The sequence below is a fragment of the Somniosus microcephalus genome, chromosome 1 (assembly GCF_052327205.1).
Source record: "Somniosus microcephalus isolate GS21.2 chromosome 1, FLI_Smic_1.0, whole genome shotgun sequence".
In the NCBI taxonomy this organism is placed as follows: Eukaryota; Metazoa; Chordata; class Chondrichthyes; order Squaliformes; family Somniosidae; genus Somniosus; species Somniosus microcephalus.
This window is the reverse complement of record NC_140987.1, coordinates 272,599,541-272,618,740: the sequence shown is the minus strand read 5'-3', so window position 1 is coordinate 272,618,740 and position 19,200 is coordinate 272,599,541. Positions and strand designations below refer to the sequence as shown.

Here is a 19,200-nt window from a genome sequence, read left to right as displayed (position 1 = left end):
CGCGGATGTGCGGTAATGGGAAAGGCCCCGCGCAGTCCGCTCACCAGCTTTTCCATTGGAGATACTGCGCATGTGCAGAATTTTAAAGGGACCGCGCATTATAAGAAACAGGCTGTGCAGAACAAAGCCCAGCTTACAGGGAACATTGGTCACCACCATAATCATTCTCCCACTACTACTTCCTAATTTTTGATGTTTTTGGGGATGTATTATTACTCAAAGTGCTGCATACTGCAAGTTGCTGTAGATACTGTAATATGCATTTATGGTATTTACATATCCAGGTTAGTACGAGAGTGACACTCATACCAGCATGAATGTGAATACAGATTGTCACACATTAACTTGAATAAGTGAATACAATAAACACATACTACAATTAATATGTATGATTGGGCTGTCTTCAAGAAGGAGTTGGATATATTTCTTAAGGTTAAAGGGATCAAGGGGTATGGGGAGAAAGCAGGGACTGGGTACTGAATTTGGATGATCAGCCATGATCGCATTGAATGGCGGAGCAGGCTCGAGGGGCCGAATGGCCTACTCCTGCTCCTATCTTCTATGTTTCTATGTCTATGTTTCTTACAAATGGCAAAAGATGTAATATTCATCCATGGTTATCATTTAAATTATACTACAGAAAAATTCTACAGATTCTACCCTGCAATTTCTCAGATGTAAAGATCTCAAAATTGACCAGGGTATTTGCAAGAGGCATCAAGTTGGGAAACACACTCTGGAGGGCTGATGGGGACATACAGTAATCAGAGATCACAACCATCACAATAAATACTACTGAAAATATGAAAATTACTTCCCTACAGCAGTTTGGCAATGATTATAAACACAACAGCTAGGATCTCCATGGAGTGAGTCATCAGATAAATGCTCCATTTATTGCTGCCAGTAGATTATTTTCTGTACCAGAATTTAAAATGGTAACCACAAATGGAAAAGGCATGTATTGCTGTTTGTAAGACAAGACAATCCAACCCTCCCTAGTAGTTGCATGCTACCTACACCTCACTTATATGAACATGGATATGTGAGCATGCTAAATGAAGATTTCAATGACCACACCCTGACTGCTATTTACAAAGTATGACAAAGTATTTACAGTACAGAAACAGGCCATTCAGCCCAACAGGTCTATGCCTGTGTTTATGCTCAACCTGAGCCTTCTCCTACCCCTCTTCATCTGACCCCATCAATATATCTTTCTATTCCTTGCTCCCTCATGTGCTTATCTAGCTTCCCATTAAATGCATCTGTGCTGTTTGCTTCAACTACTCCATGTGGTAGTGAGTTCCACATTCTAATCAGTTGCTGGGTAAAGAAGTTTCTCCTGAATTCCTTATTGGATTTATTAGTGACTATCTTATATTTATGGCCCCTAGTTCTGACCTTGCCCACAAGTGGAAACATCTTGTCTTCATCTACCCAAACAAACCCTTTCATAATCTTGAAGACCTCTATCTTCTCTTTTCTAGAGTAAAGAGCCTCAGCCTGTTCAATCTTTCCTAATAGCAGAACTGAGGTGTTATACCCATCATTGTAGTATTTATTCACCTAAATCAGTAACAATTGATTTTAAATACATTTTAAGTGAAGCACTCACTGTGACTACTGTCGCAACAATGGCGTACACCAAAAGAGCCTTAACATTATCTTCTGCCACCTCGACTTCTTCAACTGTCTTTGCTTTGGCTGACTTCTTTTGATCAGCGTACAACCACCAAAGGACAGCTGTACCACCTGTACAGGAGGGGGGGGAAGAACAGTTAGGTAAAAAAGAAAAGGGAAAGAAAAAGAGGCCAGATTTGGAGGAGTGCAGAGATCTGAGGGGTGTGGGGCTGGAGGAGGTTACAGAGAAAGGGAGGGGCGAGGCCATGGAGGGATTTGAAAACAAGGATGAGAATTTTAAATTCGAGGCATTGCTGGACTGGGAGCCAAAGTAGGTCAGCGAGCACAGGGGTAATGGGTGAATAGGATTTGGTGCGAGTTAGAATACGGAAAGCTGAGTTTTGGATGAGCTTAAGTTTATGGAGGGTGGAGCATGGAAGACTGGCAAAGAGAGCATTGGTATAGTTGAGTCTGGAGCAGACAACGACATGAATAAGGGTTACAGCAGCAGATAGGCTGAGGCAGGAGCTGAGATGGGCGATGTTAGAGGTGAAAATAGGCGTTTTTTGTCACGGAGAAGATATGGTGTTGGAAGCTTAGTGCAAGGTCAAATTGTATGCCGAGGTTGCGACCAGTCTGGTTCAACCCAAGACAGTGGCTGGTGAAGGAGATGAAATTAGCAGAGAGAGTACAGAGCTTGTAGTCAGGACCGAAGACAACTGCTTTGGTCTTTCCATCGTTTAATTGGAGGAAATTGCAGCTCAACCAGGACTGGATGTTGGACAAGTTGTCTGACAACAAAGATGATGAGGGATCGAGACAGGTGGTGGAGAGGCAGAGCTGGGTGTCATCAGTGTCCATGTAAAAGCTGACCAGTCTTCGGATGATATCACCGAGGGGCAACATGTAGATGAGAAAAGGAGGAGGCCAAGAATAAATCCTTGGGCGTCTCCAGAGGTGACAGTGTGGAGGCAGGAACAGAAGCCATTGCTGGAGATGTTCTGGCTACGATTGGACAGGGAAGAGTGGATCCAAGCGAGGGCAGTCCCATTGAGCTGGATAATGGAGAGGTGTTGAAGGAGGATGGTGTGGTTGGCCATGTCAAAGGCTGCAGAGAGGTTGAGAAGAATGAGGAGGGATGGTACACCATGGTCACAGTCACTGAGGATGTAATTTGTGACTTTGATTAGAACTGTTTCAGTATTGTGTGGTGGCTGACACTGCACTATTACATTAGATATGAAGCATTTTTTTTAAATCAAAACATCTTTGATTTTTTTTTTCTTCCTCTTGCATCCAAGCTCATTCCAGTAACTATCAGAAGATGCAAAGCACTATGTCTGGATCAGCAAAATATGCTCCTTTAATAATATGGAGAATTGGAAAGAGATACATATAGAAGCCAAATATTCAGAACAGATTTTAAATATTTTTACCACTTACTATAATCAACTTACCAATTGAACCAAGGATGGTGAGAATTGCAAGGATCCAAACAAGTACTCTGGAGATATATCTGATTACAACCATTAACAACATCGACAAAACTGTCAAAAAACAAAAAGGATTAACAGCACACAAGTACAAGTACAATACAGAACTGAACTTTCAAGGAACTGCAACATTGATATGTGGGGTGGGAAGACAAACTTTTAATTAAACTTGTATTTGCAACATAGTCAGACATAAGAATTACTTTTCTAAACAATTCTAGAACAAAAAGGTTTGGCAATGGGTGGAACAGCAGGTTAGTACACTGGCCTTTTTTCTCTGGGAACCTGGACAATCCAGGCCAGAGAGATGGAAGAAAAATCTACTTTCTGTTGCCTCCTGGTAGACGCAACCCATGCAAGTTACCTATCCTCCCATTGGGAACCTCATTTATCTTATTGCCACTCGCATCAAATATCATGTCTCCTTAAACAGAAGAACGGTACAACAGGAGTTGGGAGTAAAATCTGTTGAGCTTTACAGTTTGTGAGGCTGCAAAGACAGTACATCAGAGGCGAGCAAGCAAAAAGATGACCAGTTACTCAGCACTGTAGAGCACAGGTCCCCAATTATATTCAGACAAGGTCCACTCACCTCACCAACTGTACCCAGATCCAGATGGGAAGCAATCCTGGTTTTTATAGTGGCAATAGAAGTCTATCTCTCTCTTTCTGTTACTCTTCAGCTGTGTCTGTTACTCTCTCCCTTGCTCCGTGTTTCCTACTCCCCCTTTCTCAGTTTCCCTGATTCATCCCTTTCTCTGTTACTCTCCCTGGATGCTGCAGCCAATTGTAGCAGGCACTGTAATTTCAAAGAACAGTCATGTGACAAAGCTCACCTGCGTTACAAAGTGAGAGTCTCCTACCATTTATGGAGCAAATATTATACACTTTTCTACTCTGAAGATCTGCATTTTAAAATTTAACTGCGGGTTAAATTATATTGAAGTTACCTCATGCCAACTCATTAATGCACGATTTTACAAAAAAGCATTTGTAATTTTAATCATTTATATTAATCAACCTCTCATCCTTTTTTCTTCCTCCTGTGTTTTCATTGCCGCCTGCTCTTCACTTTCTTTTAAAAAAAATTCTATATTTTATTTCCATTTTTTTCTCACTGCCATTTTTGTAACAAAAGATCAGTCACAATGTGAATCTTGAGCTAGGTTTCCATTTGCTGGGAGTAGATGTAACAAAGTGCAACTAAATTAAAGCTACTTAGTAACTGAGACATTGGGACATGGCACGCTGTAATGTTTATCTGATGCTGATGGGTTGTCCCTTTCATACAGTATAGCAACAATCTGCATTCATGTTGCTGTTGTTGCTCCCACTGGTGTGTCCCTGACCTTGTGTGCTTTAAAGTAACATTTTATTTCAAGCAATTCAACACAATGTGTTTCTATGTACAATTTTCCATTCCCACACTTCCATCCAGATCAAGACACACACACACAAAATGGATGCAACAAATGGTTGAAAAAAATTGAGTACAAAATATTAAATATAAATATTAAGGCACTCAAGACTGTTCTATGGGTAAATGTACTCAGGTTATTGTGAAATAGCCAAGTTTTTGTTTTTACTTTAAAATAGAAACAGAAAATGCTGGAAATACTCAGGTCAGGCAGCATCTGTAGAGAGAAACAGAGTTAATGTTTCAGGTCAATGGCCCTTCGTCAGAACTGCTCCGTTTCTCTCTCTACAGATGCTGCCTGACCTGCTGAGTATTTCCAGCATTTTCGGTTTTTATTTCAGATTTCCAGCATTCCAGTATTTTGCTTTTGTATTTGTTTTTACTTTGTTTGACGCTCTATTTTCAATCTGAAAAATCAGTGTTATAGGAAACAAATGATGGACAAAAAGATGCACCTATTTATTAGAGCATTTTAATTACGACTGGCGGCTTTCATAAGTTCTTACGTTTCCGAATCACTTTCTATGCTTCAAATCTATACATTCTCAGCATTTCAGTTCTGATTTGCAACTTCATTTTGAGCCAATCAACAAGGCACAACAGGAAGTGCAAGCTACACCCAAAACTTGATACATTACTAGCCGAGTCACAGGGTTACGCTGCGCAATGTAGAATAGATCATATAGAGGACTGATTTATCGTAATCTGAACGGTTTATTAGAGCATTATGGGAGTGTTACTGGTATTTTTGAATTCAAATATACTCCTTCACAAGCCACAGGAAGATGTTCTAGATAGTTAAGTGGGAAGTGTATTAGAATACTGGGTATTTTAAAGCTGGTTAAAAGGTCACAATTGAGAACATGGATATAGGTTGCAAGCCTTGGTGGATTCCCATCCCCTGCCAGAATCTTTAGGGTAACATGATATTTAACACTGATCTTGGAAGCCGGTTTTAGTTATTTAAAGCTCTTAGTGCACATATGTTGTACTTGGATAGAGCTTAAAGTCATCCTGCTCCACGCCCTGCTTATGGGCTATAGCAATGTTCCCACACAGGAACACAGTTATGGTGGTGCAGCTTGGCGGGGAATGTACGGGACCCCTGCGGCAAGAGGGAGTAGGGAAAGGCCTATTGTGGGGGGGAAGGAATGGGTAACATCACAGGTAGAGGCAGCTGGGGATCTTCAGGCGAGAGGAACGATCTTTAGCCAAGTAGCATTGTGAAGAACGGTGCCACCTAGTTTAAAGACTCATAATAAATAGGCAAGTTTGAGCAGAACCGAGACACATAGTTTTACACAAGATAGAGATTCACAGCCTCCATTCACCTCAATTTGACCAGACCTTGGTCTCAAAGATATGCACAGACCCCAGGCCCTCACCTCAATAATCCCAAACTGCAAAACCCTTCTGGACCCTCTCCACAGTCGTCCAACATCCTGGGAACATCCCACTTGCTCCCAGATCCCAAGACCCCTATCAGTAGTCTCAGACATCAGCACACCCATCCAAGGGCTTCCACACTAACAAACTTTCTTCACCAATGCTCCCGGACTCTGCCAGTTCAGCCACTGTTTCTGAAGCCTGCAGTCCCCCTCCCAAACAGCACAACTACCACTCCAACCACTACCACACACCAGCACCCCCCTCCCCCTAGTCCCAGACCCAAGGGGCAGTGAAAGGCCAGTGGAGTGCGAGATGTCAGAAGAGTGCAGAATTTACCCTCAACGGAAGTGACTGGATACAAGTGTTGATATTTTAAATACACACACTGAACAGTGTCTAAATTTATTTTTAATTCAATGCTAGAAATTATTTAAAGTTACTCATTCTGCACCTTAACTGCGAGCTGGTTTGAGGGGTCAATAGCTAATTTGTAACAAGAGTAGCGAGAGGCCAAAGGAGTGTGGAATTTAGCTCCAGTGAGAGTTCCACCTTGATTGTTAAGAGAAGTTAAGAAGAGAAGGTCAACCCTCGAGAGTTGGTGCTGGTGGAAATTCAGCCTAACATTATCTACATTTTTTATGTTGGACAGAAAATAAATATAAAAGCAGGGAACCCTTGTGATGTGCGTGGAGTGTAATACGTGAGCCATTATTGATCCTCTATGGATCCAGGGACAGCGTATTTCTACTCAATGTCGGACAAAAAGTGTCTTTGGAGCAGAGGATGTTGTCTGTGCTTTGTGCAGCACTTGGCCACATTTCATATCAAAGATGAGAGGTTTCTGGATTGCACTCTCCAGAAGGTGGTCACCGAAGAGGCCAAGGGAAAGACAGGGCACTCTGGTGCAGGGAGCCCGCGAGTTACTGGAACTGCCCAATAATCAGTTAGTTAGTGTTGGACAAGGGGGTGGTGGACAGTGACAGCGACTCAAAAGGAGGGCTGCCCCGAGCAACAATGCAGCACCGTGGAACAAGGGATTATCCAAGAGGATGAGAGCCGGGTAGACTAGGAGCAGTGGCAGTGAAGGAATTCAAGAGTCATAGCACCGGCAGCATTTTTTTGCAGTTGTTGCCGATACATTTCCTCCCTGGTCCGTCCAAGGGTGAAGAACATGTCAATTTCTGGAAAGGGAAGGAAAGACGTTACAAATCATGGTCCAATGCCATAGATAGTACATTTGACGTTTTACAGACAGAGTTTAAAGAGTTAGGCTCTAGACTGAAAAACAGGATGGCATGGGTGACCACATCCAGATTGCTTCCTGTGCCACGTGCTGGACAAGTTAGTTATAGAGGAAGATTAGAAAGGTCAATGTGTGACTACAGGGCTGGCTCAAGAGGAAAGGGTGCACATTCTTGGGACATTGGAGCAATTGCTGGAACAAGGAAAGCTAAACCGAAGGGACAACAGAAGGCTTAGCTCAAATACTACTATGCCCACTTGTGGTGGGCACTCTACTATCTTCCTAAAGTAGTACAAAAGGCTTTACTGAGAATCCATATTTCCCAGGTTTTAATTAAGCCGTGAGCTGCGGATTTATACGTCAACGTGCTTTGATTTTATCCAGTCGTTCAACGTACTGCAACATTCTGTTTCACAACTAAAAGGTTTAGAGAAGTATAAACAAAATGAGCATTCATTGCAAACCTGCTGAATAAAACCCAAAGAGCAGGGGAGTTCTCCCTGGTGTCCTCGCCAATATTTATTCCTCAAACAACTCAAAACAGATTATCTGGTCATGATCACATTGCCGTTTGTGGGACCGTGCTGTGCGCAAATTGGCTGCTGCATTTCCTACATTTCACTTGACTACACTTCAAAAGTATTTAATTGACTGAAAAGCACTGTGGAACATCCAGAGGTTGTGAAAGGGACTATATAAATGCAAGTCTTTCTTTCTTTCAAAAAAACCAATCATCTCTGTTCTATCCATCTCTGCCACCATCTCCAATAATGCCAATCAGCATCAATAACATACCCTTAATGGCACTTTAACAGAAGCCAAAGGAAATCTAGCCTCACACTAATGACCTCAGGCTTTGATTCTTTTTGCCCAGTTCTAAAGCATTTTATCAGCATGCTGATCCAGCCTACTCTACACCTCTACATCAGACAAGGGCCCAACTTACAATTTTGCATCTCGACAGCATGTCAAAATATTTGCCTCATCCACATTTCCATTTAAAGTGCCCCAGGGAATACAAAAATCATATTGGACGGCAAACTAATAGGAAACAAAACATTTTTTTTTTTTTTTTATAAAAAGGACAAATGGCTTTTGAGTTAGAGATCTAAAAAGAGAATACAGTTATATAATGTCAGTGGCTATTCATAAAATTTCCAATTAGTTGAGACACAGTTATTCCTAATGTCAAGCTTACCAATAAGAAATAAAACTTAAAAAAAACAGGGGTATACATTACTTTGGGATGCAATAACTTGCTAAATATAACCAAAGCACTTACACTAAATTGCATTATTCAATAACACAATTCCTGGTTCAATATTGCTTAATTATTTTATTTTTAATAAAAAGGATGGATTCAAGAATTATTACCTAGAGATAATAAGCAAAGTCCCACTATAATTTCTTTGCTGGTCATTACTCCAGTAATCACTCTCTGCAAGACACTATTGTCACTGACGAAGGTGGTCAGGGCCTTAATAAACTTGACATAGCAGTCACTTTCCACTGGGGCACAACGATGGAAGAATGGTACAGGCTTACTGGTGTAAAACAAAAAGACAGGAAAAATGTAATGTCAAATTAATATCAATAATGGAGATGATGGACGACAGTGATGGGCACGATCACATTTTTTAAATATGTATTTACAAATGTCAAACCTAATCGGACTTCAACCGTGCCTACACATTATTCCTTATTAATAAGGCAAACTGCAAGGTAAAGCAGCCAACTCAAAATGAGTTGGTTTGTTTTTTTTAAACCCAGCTTTCACTGCAGTGGGGAAATAGAATCAAATTGAACAACTTAAAAACAGCTTATAAACCCGTCATAAAGCACGTTAAAATAGTATCTATAAAACAGTCCATCACATTTTCTCCAAATAAGTTACAAATAATTTCAAAATACGAACCCATTTTATCCATTGATGAATTATTTGCCTATCTTTTGATAAATTCCTTTCATTTTTGCACCTCCATTCAGATCCCAATTGTCCCACAAGTGGCTGAGATAAAGATTGCAGATATACTGCATTTGCAGACTTCAGTCCCAATCAATGCAGTTCCAGAACAGGTTAACAAAGAGTACAGTCCTGAAACCAACTCCGCCACCCAAATCCTTTAACTTCTCTCTTCTTCCCCACTACCTGAAGTTGGAAGCACTCTACTATGGTGCAGTGCTTTGATTCCAACTGCAACTTGCCTATCTGGGTGGTAGTGTTTTACCTTTAAAGCCACTGCTGAAATAAACGGTGTGGCGTAAGCACAGTACCTATGCATACAACCTTGAGATTGAGCAGTATATGATGCAAAATATTACTTTTATAGACTCATGTCAAGTTAAATGATTTCCAACAATTCTCAATGAACAAGAGAGCCCTTTCAAATAGAAACACACATGGAGATGCATTAAGATAATAATGGCATTCCTCCATTGAGTCAACACCCTATTGATGGTTCAGGTAACCCCTGAGTCACTTCTTCCTTCTTGCCATCTTATTTCTCTTTAGATGGGAAGACTTTGCAATTCTGGGAAATAGCCAGGGGCCTCTGGAGATCACACCAAGGTTTTGATGGCACCAGGTACAGTATCAGGATCAAGGTTCCTTTGGAACTGTCGTGCTTGAACCAGGGTGAGCTTTCTCTGATTTACCAGTGTAGGCAAATCCACAAATTGGGAGAAGTAGTCAAAAACCAGTATTTTGAATGGCAAAATGGTGAAACCTGCTCTGTTCTAAAAGGAGTCAGGTTGTATATTGTTCCAAAGCATCAATGGGATTTTAAGACCCAGACAAGATTCAAGTTCAATTTCCATCTGGATACCTGGCCAGGAAACCACTATTCACACCATGTGTGCTTAAGTGTTAAAAATGGATAATATCTTCACCACTGAAACAAATTTGTTTGAATATCAACCTGCTTTATCCAAGTAAAGAGACATAATGGAAAAGCCGCTCATAATCCCCAGCTTCCCGCTGCCTATACCGTGTGAAGCAGCTAACAGGGATTCCACGTGACACTCATCGAACTCACCAAGATGCTAATGACAAGATTTCTGATTGCTTGTTTTGTTATAAAGAACTTCATAAATTGGGCAAGTCAAGCATTATACTCCGATACATCATGCTTCTGTTTAATTATGCTTCTGTTTAATTATCTCACTTGCAAATAAATCTGACCACATGTTTGAGCCTAAATGTTTAGCCCTGATTGTGTTGTATTTACCACCTTTCAGAGTAGACTGGAGAATCTGGTGGGCATCCCACATGGTCTCAGATGTATACCAGTGGTTAGTCATGCAGTTACAGCATACAGAACAACAAAAACTAGCATTTGTATATCGCCTTTAACATAGTAAAACACCACAAGGCACTTCGCAGGAGCATTATCAAACAAAATTTGACACCAGGCCACATAAGGCGATATTAGGACAGATGTAATGAGGTAGGTTTTAAGGAGCGTCTTGAAGGAGGAGAAAGCGGTAGAAAGGCAGAGAAGTTTAGGGACGGCATTCCAGAGCTTAGGGCCCAGGCAGCTGAAGGTGCGGCCGCCAATGGTGGAGCGATTAAAAACAGGGATGCTCAAGAGGCCAGGATTGGAAGAGTGCAGAGATCTCGGAGCAGAGATAGAGGGGGGGTGAGGCCATGGAGGAATTTGAATACAAGGATGCATGTTTCAGTTCACAGGTGAGTCAGTCTACTTATGGTAACTGCCTTTTGCCAGCAAGCACAATTTGATCTACCCCTGTAAATGGTTTGAGTACAGCATTAAAGAGTTAGGAATAAGTCCAAATTGTTGCAGGGATAGGAGGTCATCGATTTGGAGAATGAACAAAATGAGAGAGAGATAATAGACCCCCTAGGGAATTCTTGAGCTAATGGTAAAAGAGTCAGAGGATGAATCATCAACAGCACAGATATACAATTTGAGGGGAAACGAGACAGCTGTGAACACAACTTTGATGGAAGACCTTATAATGGTAATGGGCCTAGGAGTTGTCAAAGATGATGACAATAGGTTCTGCAAGGCATTTAAGCACAGGGTTCCAAAGATACATTAAAAGACAAGACATCTAAATGGAATAACCAAGACAAAAATAATACTGGGCTTCATGGATTTAATGACAAATCTCAAGCAATAAAATAATGAGCGTTAACAGTAGTTTTGCTAACTTTAGAAATTACAGGTGAAAGGCAATAGGGTGGTAGTTTTAACGGTACAAGGGATCAATTGGGGATGGGATGAACACAAGCTAATTTCTAAAATACAGGAAATGGCCTGATGCAGGATTAAACAGGGACAAAGTTCAGAAGGCACACACCGCACCTTAGCAACGAGGGATATCATCAAGACCACAAACATTATTAGAATCCAGAGAGTGGTGAATCCAACACACATGAATAACACTGACTAATGTTGGTCATAGTAAAGCATTAGATTAGAGCAAAGCTGGGGATGTGGACAGGTTGCTTTTTGGCCAAGATCATCAACATTAGAGTTGGAGAAAGAATGTCAAGAGTCTAAAAGGTCAGTTTTCTCTTCAGAAAAAACAGCAATTAAACATCAGGATGGAGAGGGAGAGAGGTGGGAGAGAAACTCAGAAGTTCCACATGAAACCTTTGGCAAGGGACCAGAAAGAGACACTATGGTGAAGTAGCTAAACAGTACACATGCAAAGGGCCCAATGCCTGTTTCAGGCACAAGCCTTGAACACCTCTTTTTCTGCCTTTACCAATATGGCGGGCGATGCACTTCCCACGTAATGAACAGAAGTGCTCCTCTCTCCCTTCCCCCCCCAACATATTGGATGCTTAGGCGCCGGTTTTGTGCATGAAAAATGGGTGCAGTGGCATTGAATTTCATGGCCAATTTGTCAATATTTAGCGACATCTAATAATCCAGATCAGAACTGAGGAAAAGTTTAAACTGCCAATAACAAGCATCAGCTCATTGAAGGACAGAAAGACTGTAGAACTGAAGATATATCCAGGAAGGGTTTAGATATTTCAACCGTTCACTTAGAAAATACAGAAACACTTAAGACATATGAAATATAATTAGCTTGAATTAGGAATTGCTCAAGTTTTAAGTCAGTTGAATAAGAAAACACAAACTTCAAAATATAAACCCATATTAATCACAGCTTGTGGAGAAGTTTCACATTTGCCCATAGCACAGAATACATTGTTTAAGAAAAACTGATTTTTAAAGTTTAATCACTGGAGTATATACATTGTGACTGACAATTTCTTATACTAATTAACTCTGAACTTTCCTACCTTGATAAAACAGGAAGTTTAGGACACAAAGTCGATTTTTTTGATGTATATTCGTCTGGACTGAGCTGATACGAGCACAGTTTAGATCCTGCAATAAAAACAAGAACTTAAGTTTTTTTTTTAAAAAACACTAGTTTGTTGACTTGCATCAATGCTGCAGATGAGGCAAATCAATATTAAAACTTTACTTCATTAAGATACAGGTTTCAGACACACTAAACACTTGAACTTGTTTCACCTGAAGAATGCAGCAAGGTAGAAGTGGCAGCACACAGTTCTGGACAAAAACATGTCAACATTGCTTGACAAATATGGTCAGCTTTTTAAAATACCATGTAAACAATAATAGACATCCTTCCAATTTAAGGGGGATGCGCAAAGAGTCAGGCACAGACACACATGTACCCTAGCACACCCCTATTGTCCCATATTTCTAACCTCGTAAATTCTCCCCCTTTTCCCCTCCAGTGCTCCATCCCAACCGAATACGCACCAAGCATCAATAGCCCCCTCCATCACACAGCCCAAGATCCTTCCAGGCCCCAATTCCACTGTCGTCCCAGGCCATCACCCATGATTGTTCCAGCCCCTCTCCCCACTCCCTCATAGCTGGTGATCATTCAGTCTCATCTCCATGCTTCTTCCTGGCCACAATGAGCGCCAGTGCCCCCTCAGCCCCAGCTTCTCTTTCAGTACTCCATGTTGCTGTGCCTCTTTGTACATGCAACCTGGTTGCCTCCCATCTCCCTGCACACTCCAGGTTTTAAAAAACCTAAGATGGATGTTGAGTAAGGGAACAAGTATGAAAGCCACACAGAGACCTAAAAGAGAGATGCTGAGGATAAAGAGTGAGGCAGAAGCGAGAGAAATAGAGACAGCTTCTTTCAAAAAGTGTGTGCCAAGATGGAGACAGTTTAAGAACAAGGAAATATTTCACTGAAATTCTGTAAGTTTGTTAAATTCGGGAGAGACTGAGGACTGGAAAGTGGCCAATGTAACTCCCAGTATTTAAAATGGCACAGCTGGAAGCTTATAGACCAGTACATTAAATATCTGTTGCAAGAACAGTCTTCAAACAATTTTCAGAAATGTAGGGTGAAAATCTAATTTATTAAAGGACAGTCAGCATGGATCAGGAAAGGGAACCTGGAGAATTCAAATTATATTATTTACATCCAGAATGGAGGAAATGTCTATTATATATTTGGATTTTCAGAAAACTTTTGAAAAAAGGGTTCGGCATTAGAAGTTAATAGCTCAGATAAAGAATCATGGATTGGAAATAAAACACCTTGCTGGATAGAAAATGGACTTTAAGCCAAGAGTCAGAAGATGGCCATAAATGGAACTTTTCAGACTGAAAAAGAGCAGGCAGCCCAAGGCCTGCTCATGGGAGCCTTGTTATTTTTAAATACACGTTTAATTTTAAAGTTATGCCCTCTTGTTCTGGACAGTTTGAATACTGAGGTGAACTGTCAGAGCGAGGGTCACAGCATGGATAAAAATACATTTGAATCCTCGATTTTTCTTCTCTGTCACCCACCCACCACCAACATTTTGGTCTTACCATTTGTTTTTGCAAAATTCTGAACATCCTTGAGTGTGTTCAGATTCCTATCTGGACATTTAGCCACACATAGCGCTATGGATTTGATTTTGAAATGAGTCACGTCCAAGTTGCAGGGATCCAAGAAAAAGACATATCTGAGGGGGAAAAAAATACACAACAAATATTAAAGCACAAAAAGCATATTTTCAACTTTCTTTTTTCTTCAATTCAATTGACAGTTCAATTCCAGTGTCAGTGGGTAGCACTCTCGACTCTGAATCAGAAGGCAGTGGGTTCTAGTCCCACTCCAGAGACTTGAGCACACAAATCTAGGCGGACAGTCCAGTGCAGTACTGAGGGAGTGCTGTACTGTCAGAGGTGCCGTCTTCTGGGTGAGATGTTAAACAGAGGCCCTGTCTGCTCTTTCAGGTGGATGTAAAAGATCCGGTTTAAATCAAACATGGCCACAGTAAATAATAATTCTAATAGGTCTAAGAGCTTTAAAAAAACAAGCCTGAAGGCTTTGTGTCTTAATGCGAGGAGCATTCGTATTAAGGTGGATGAATTAGCTGCGCAAATAGAGGTAAACGAATATGATTTGATTGGGATTACGGAAACATGGCTCCAGGGTGGCCAAGGCTGGGAACTCAACATCCAGGGGTATTCAATATTCAGGAAAGATAGGCAAAAAGGAAAGGGAGGTAGCATTGCTAGTTAAAGAAGGGATTAACACAACTGTAAGGAAGGATATTAGCTCTGATGATGTGGAATCTGTATGGGTAGAACTGAGAAATACCAAGGGGCAGAAAACGTTAGTGGGAGTGGTATATAGACCTCCAAACAGTAATACGGAGGTTGGGGATGGCATTAAAAGGGAAATTAGAGAAGTGTGCAATAAGGGCACAGCAGTCATCATGGGTGACTTTAATCTACATATAGGATTGGGCTAACCAAATTAGTAACAATACTGTGGAGGAGGAATTCCTGGAGTGTTTACGGGATGGTTTCCTGGACCAATACGTCAAGGAACCAACCAGAGATTAGGCCATCTTAGACTGGGTATTATGTAATGAGAAAGGATTAATTAGCAATCTTGTTGTACGAGGCCCCTTGGGTCGGAGCAATCATAATGTGATGGAATTCTTCATTAAGGTGGAGAATGAAGTAGTTGACTCAGAGACTAGGGTCCTGAATTTAAATAAAGGAAACTATGATGGTCTGAGGCGCGAGTTGGGTAGGATTGATTGGGGAATGTCACTCAAAGGGTTGACGGTGGATAGGCAATGGCAAACATTCAAAGGCCACACGGATGTCTAAAGGCGGAAGTCACACCCCCATCCACATCAATGGGGCTGTGGTGGAAAGGGTGGACAGCTTTAAGTTCCTCGGAGTCCACATCACGGAAGACCTCTCCTGGTCCCTCAATACCTCCTCAGCGCCTATATTTCCTAAGGAGGCTGAAGGGATGTAACCTGTCACCCCTGATCCTCTCTAACTTTACCGCTGCACAATAGAGAGCATCCTGACGAACTGCATCACAGTATGGTATGGCAGCTGTAGCTACTATGACCGGAAAGCCCTGCAGCGGGTAGTCAAAACTGCCCAACGCATTACCGGCACCCGGCTACCGACCATAGAGCAGATAGACCAGAAACACTGTTTACGGAGGTCACGGTCCATCATCAAAGATCCTACCCACCCCAGCCACAGTCTGTTCGCCCTCCTGCCATCTGGGAGACGCTACAGATGCATTCGCACCCGTACGACCAGATTTAGGAACAGCTTCTTTCCCAGGGCTGTCATCCTACTGAACTCCACAATTAAACTCTAAAGCCTGCACATCTGCCAATGCACTTTATTATGGTTATGTTTATGTTAATGTATTACAAGCCAAATGTATGTTGAATGTTTAAATGTCTTAATCTAAATGTACACTCTCAGGAGCCGCAAGCCTACATTTCGTTGTACTGCACTTGTGCGCTAACAATGACAATAAAGTTGATTATTATTATTATGAACTACAGAATTTGTTCATCCCAGTTTGGCATAAAAATAAAACAAAAAAGGTGACTCAACCGTGGCTAACGAGGGAAATTAGGGATAGCATAAGATCCAAGGAGAGGACATATAAATTGGCCAGAAAAAGCAGTAAACCTGAGGATTGGGAGCAGTTTAGGATTCAACAAAGGGATTAATTAAGGGGAAAATAGAATACGAGAGTAAGCTTGCAGGGAACATAAAAATTGACTGTAAAAGCTTTTATAGATATGTGAAGAGAAAAAGATTGGAGAAGTCAAACGTAGGTCCCATGCAGTCACAATCAGGGGAATTTATAATGGGGAACAAAGAAAGGGCTGACCAATTAAATACATACTTTGGTTCTGTCTTCACAAAGGAGGACACAAATAACCTCCCAGAGATGTCGGGGAACATAGGGTCTGATGAAAGGGAGGAACTGAAAGAAATCAGTATTTGTAGGGAAATGGCGTTAGGGAAATTGACGGGATTGAAGGCCGATAAATCCCCAGGGCCTGATAATCTATATCCTAGGGTACTTAAGGAAGTGGCCCTAGAAATAGTAGATGCATCGCTGATCATTTTCCAACATTCGATGGAATCTGGAACAGTACCCATGGATTGGAGGGTAGCTAATGTTACCCCACTATTCAAAAAAGGAGAGAGAAAACGGGGAATTACAGACCGGTAAGCCTGACATCGGTAGTGGGGAAAATGCTAGAGTCCATTATAAAAGATGTAATAGCAGAGCACTTGGAAAACAGTGACAGGATCGGACAAAGTCAACATGGATTTACAAAAGGTAAATCGTGCTCGACTAATCTACTGGAATTTTTTGAGGATGTAACTGGTAAAATAGATAAGGGAGAACCAGTGGATGTGGTGTATTTGGACTTTCAGAAGGCTTTCGATAAGGTCCCGCATAATCATAATCATAATCAACTTTATTGTCATTGTTAGTGCACAAGTGCAGTACAACGAAATGTAGGCTTGCGGCTCCCGAGAGTGTACATTTAGATTAAGACATTTAAACATTCAACATTCATTTGGCTTGTAATACATTAACATAAACATAATCATAATAAAGTGCATTGACAGATGTGCAGGCTTTATAGTTTATTTGTGGAGTTCAGTGGGATGACAGCCCTGGGAAAGAAGCTGTTCCTAAATCTGGTCGTTCGGGTGCGAATGCATCTGTAGCGTCTCCCAGATGGCAGGAGGGCGAACAGACTGTGGCTGGGGTGGGTAGGGTCTTCGATGATGGTCCGTGACCTCCGTAAACAGCGTTTCTGGTATATGTGCTCTATGGTCGGTAGCCGGGTGCCGGTAATGCGTTGGGCAGTTTTGACTACCCGCTGCAGGGCTTTCCGGTCATCGTAGCTACAGCTGCCATACCATACTGTGATACAGTTCGTCAGGATGCTCTCTATTGTGCAGCGGTAAAAGTTAGAGAGGATCAGGGGTGACAGGTTACATCCCTTCAGCCTCCTTAGGAAATATAGGCACTGCTGGGCCTTCTTCACCAGAGAGGAGGTATTGAGCGACCAGGAGAGGTCTTCCGTGATGTGGACTCCGAGGAACTTAAAGCTGTCCACCCTTTCCACCACAGCCCCATGGATGTGGATGGGGGTGTGACTTCCACCTTTAGACTTCCTGAAGTCCACAATGATTTCTTTGGTTTTCTTGATGTTAAGGGCCAGGTTGTTATCGGCGCACCACTTCACGAGATACTGGACCTCCTCCCTGTAGGCTGACTCATCGTTGTTGGTGATCTGGCCTACCACCGTGGTATCATCCGCAAACTTGATGATGGTGTTGGAACCATGAACAGCCACACAGTCGTGGGTGAAGAGGGAGTAGAGGAGGGGGCTCAGCACACATCCTTGTGGGGCCCCCGTGTTCAGGGTCAGGGCGGGGGGGGGGGGGCGGGGAGGTTACCTAATTTGACAGACTGGGGTCTGTTTGTTAGGCAGTCCAGGGTCCAGTTGCAGAGGGAAGTGTTCAGGCCAAGAGAGTGTGGAGTTTGGTGGCCAGCTTGTTGGGGACGAGTGTTGAATGCTGAGCTGTAGTCTATGAACAGCATTCTGATGTAGGTCTCTTTACCATCTAAGTGATTCAGTGCCGAGTGTAGAGCAGTTGTGATTGCATCCTCCGTTGATTTGTTTGCACGATAGGCAAACTGGTGTTGGTCAAGAGAGGCAGGAACACTGGCTTTGATGTGAGCCAAGACCAGTCTCTCGAAACACTTCATTATGATGGGTGTGAGTGCGACAGGTCGATAGTAATTCAGGCACGTCACAGCCGTTTGCTTTGGCACAGGAAAAATGGTAGCGGTCTTGAAGCATGTAGGGACTACTGCCTGGGCCAATGACAGATTGAAGATGGCGGTGAAGACATCAGCCAGCTGATCAGCACATTCCTTGAGTACCCGTCCAGAGGTGCTATCCGGTCCAGCAGCCTTTCGTGTGTTCACTCCGCGTAGAACACCCCTTACGTCGGAGGTCGACAGAGTGAGCACCTGGTCTTCCGGGGGTGGCAAGGCTTTGGTAGCTGGCTCCCTGTTGTCCCTGTCGAAGCGAGCGTAGAAGTTGTTAAGCTCCTCCGGAAGGGAGGCATCGCTAACCGGGGGGCTGGTGTTTTTGCTCTTGTAGTCAGTGATGGACTGGATGCCTTGCCACATGCGCCGGGGGTCCGAGTTGTTGCGGAAATGATCCTCTCTCCGCAGTGTCTGTTTCCTTTTGGCAGTCCTGATACCCTTTTTTAGGTTGGTCCTAGCTGCACTGTAAGCCGCCGCGTCGCCAGATTTAAATGCTGCGTCGCGTGCTTTCAACAGTGAGCGGACCTCTCCGTTCATCCAGGGTTTCTGGTTGGGGTATGTCCTGATATTTTTATGGGTCGTGACGACCTCGACGCAACTGTTAATGTAGAATAGCACTGTGGATGCGTATTCCTCGATGTCATTATCGGCAAACATGCCCCAATCAGTGCGTTCGAAGCAATCCTGAAGCTCCGAGACTGCCCCCTCTGGCCATACTTTCACTGATCTCACTGATGTTCTCACTCTTTTGATGAGCGGTTTGTATGCCGGGACTAGGAACAGGGAGAGGTGGTCAGACTTCCCAAGGTGGGGGCAGGGAATGGCCTTATAAGCGTCTACAATGCTCGTGTAGACTTGATCCAGTGTTCTCC

At 42.5% G+C, this 19,200-nt stretch overlaps 1 protein-coding gene across 1 annotated transcript in view; it reads right to left on the bottom strand.

Moving 5' to 3' along the window:
* Positions 1-19,200, bottom strand: part of LOC147124800 (choline transporter-like protein 1) — a 102,425-nt gene that overhangs the window by 42,269 nt on the left and 40,956 nt on the right. Inside the window, exons 4-8 of the mRNA XM_085993408.1 lie at positions 14,014-14,150; positions 12,447-12,534; positions 8,540-8,709; positions 3,081-3,170; positions 1,619-1,755 (exon numbers count right to left, since the gene is read on the bottom strand). Coding sequence (XP_085849534.1) covers positions 1,619-1,755; positions 3,081-3,170; positions 8,540-8,709; positions 12,447-12,534; positions 14,014-14,150 — 622 coding nt within the window. The remainder of the gene's footprint in view (positions 1-1,618; positions 1,756-3,080; positions 3,171-8,539; positions 8,710-12,446; positions 12,535-14,013; positions 14,151-19,200) is intronic.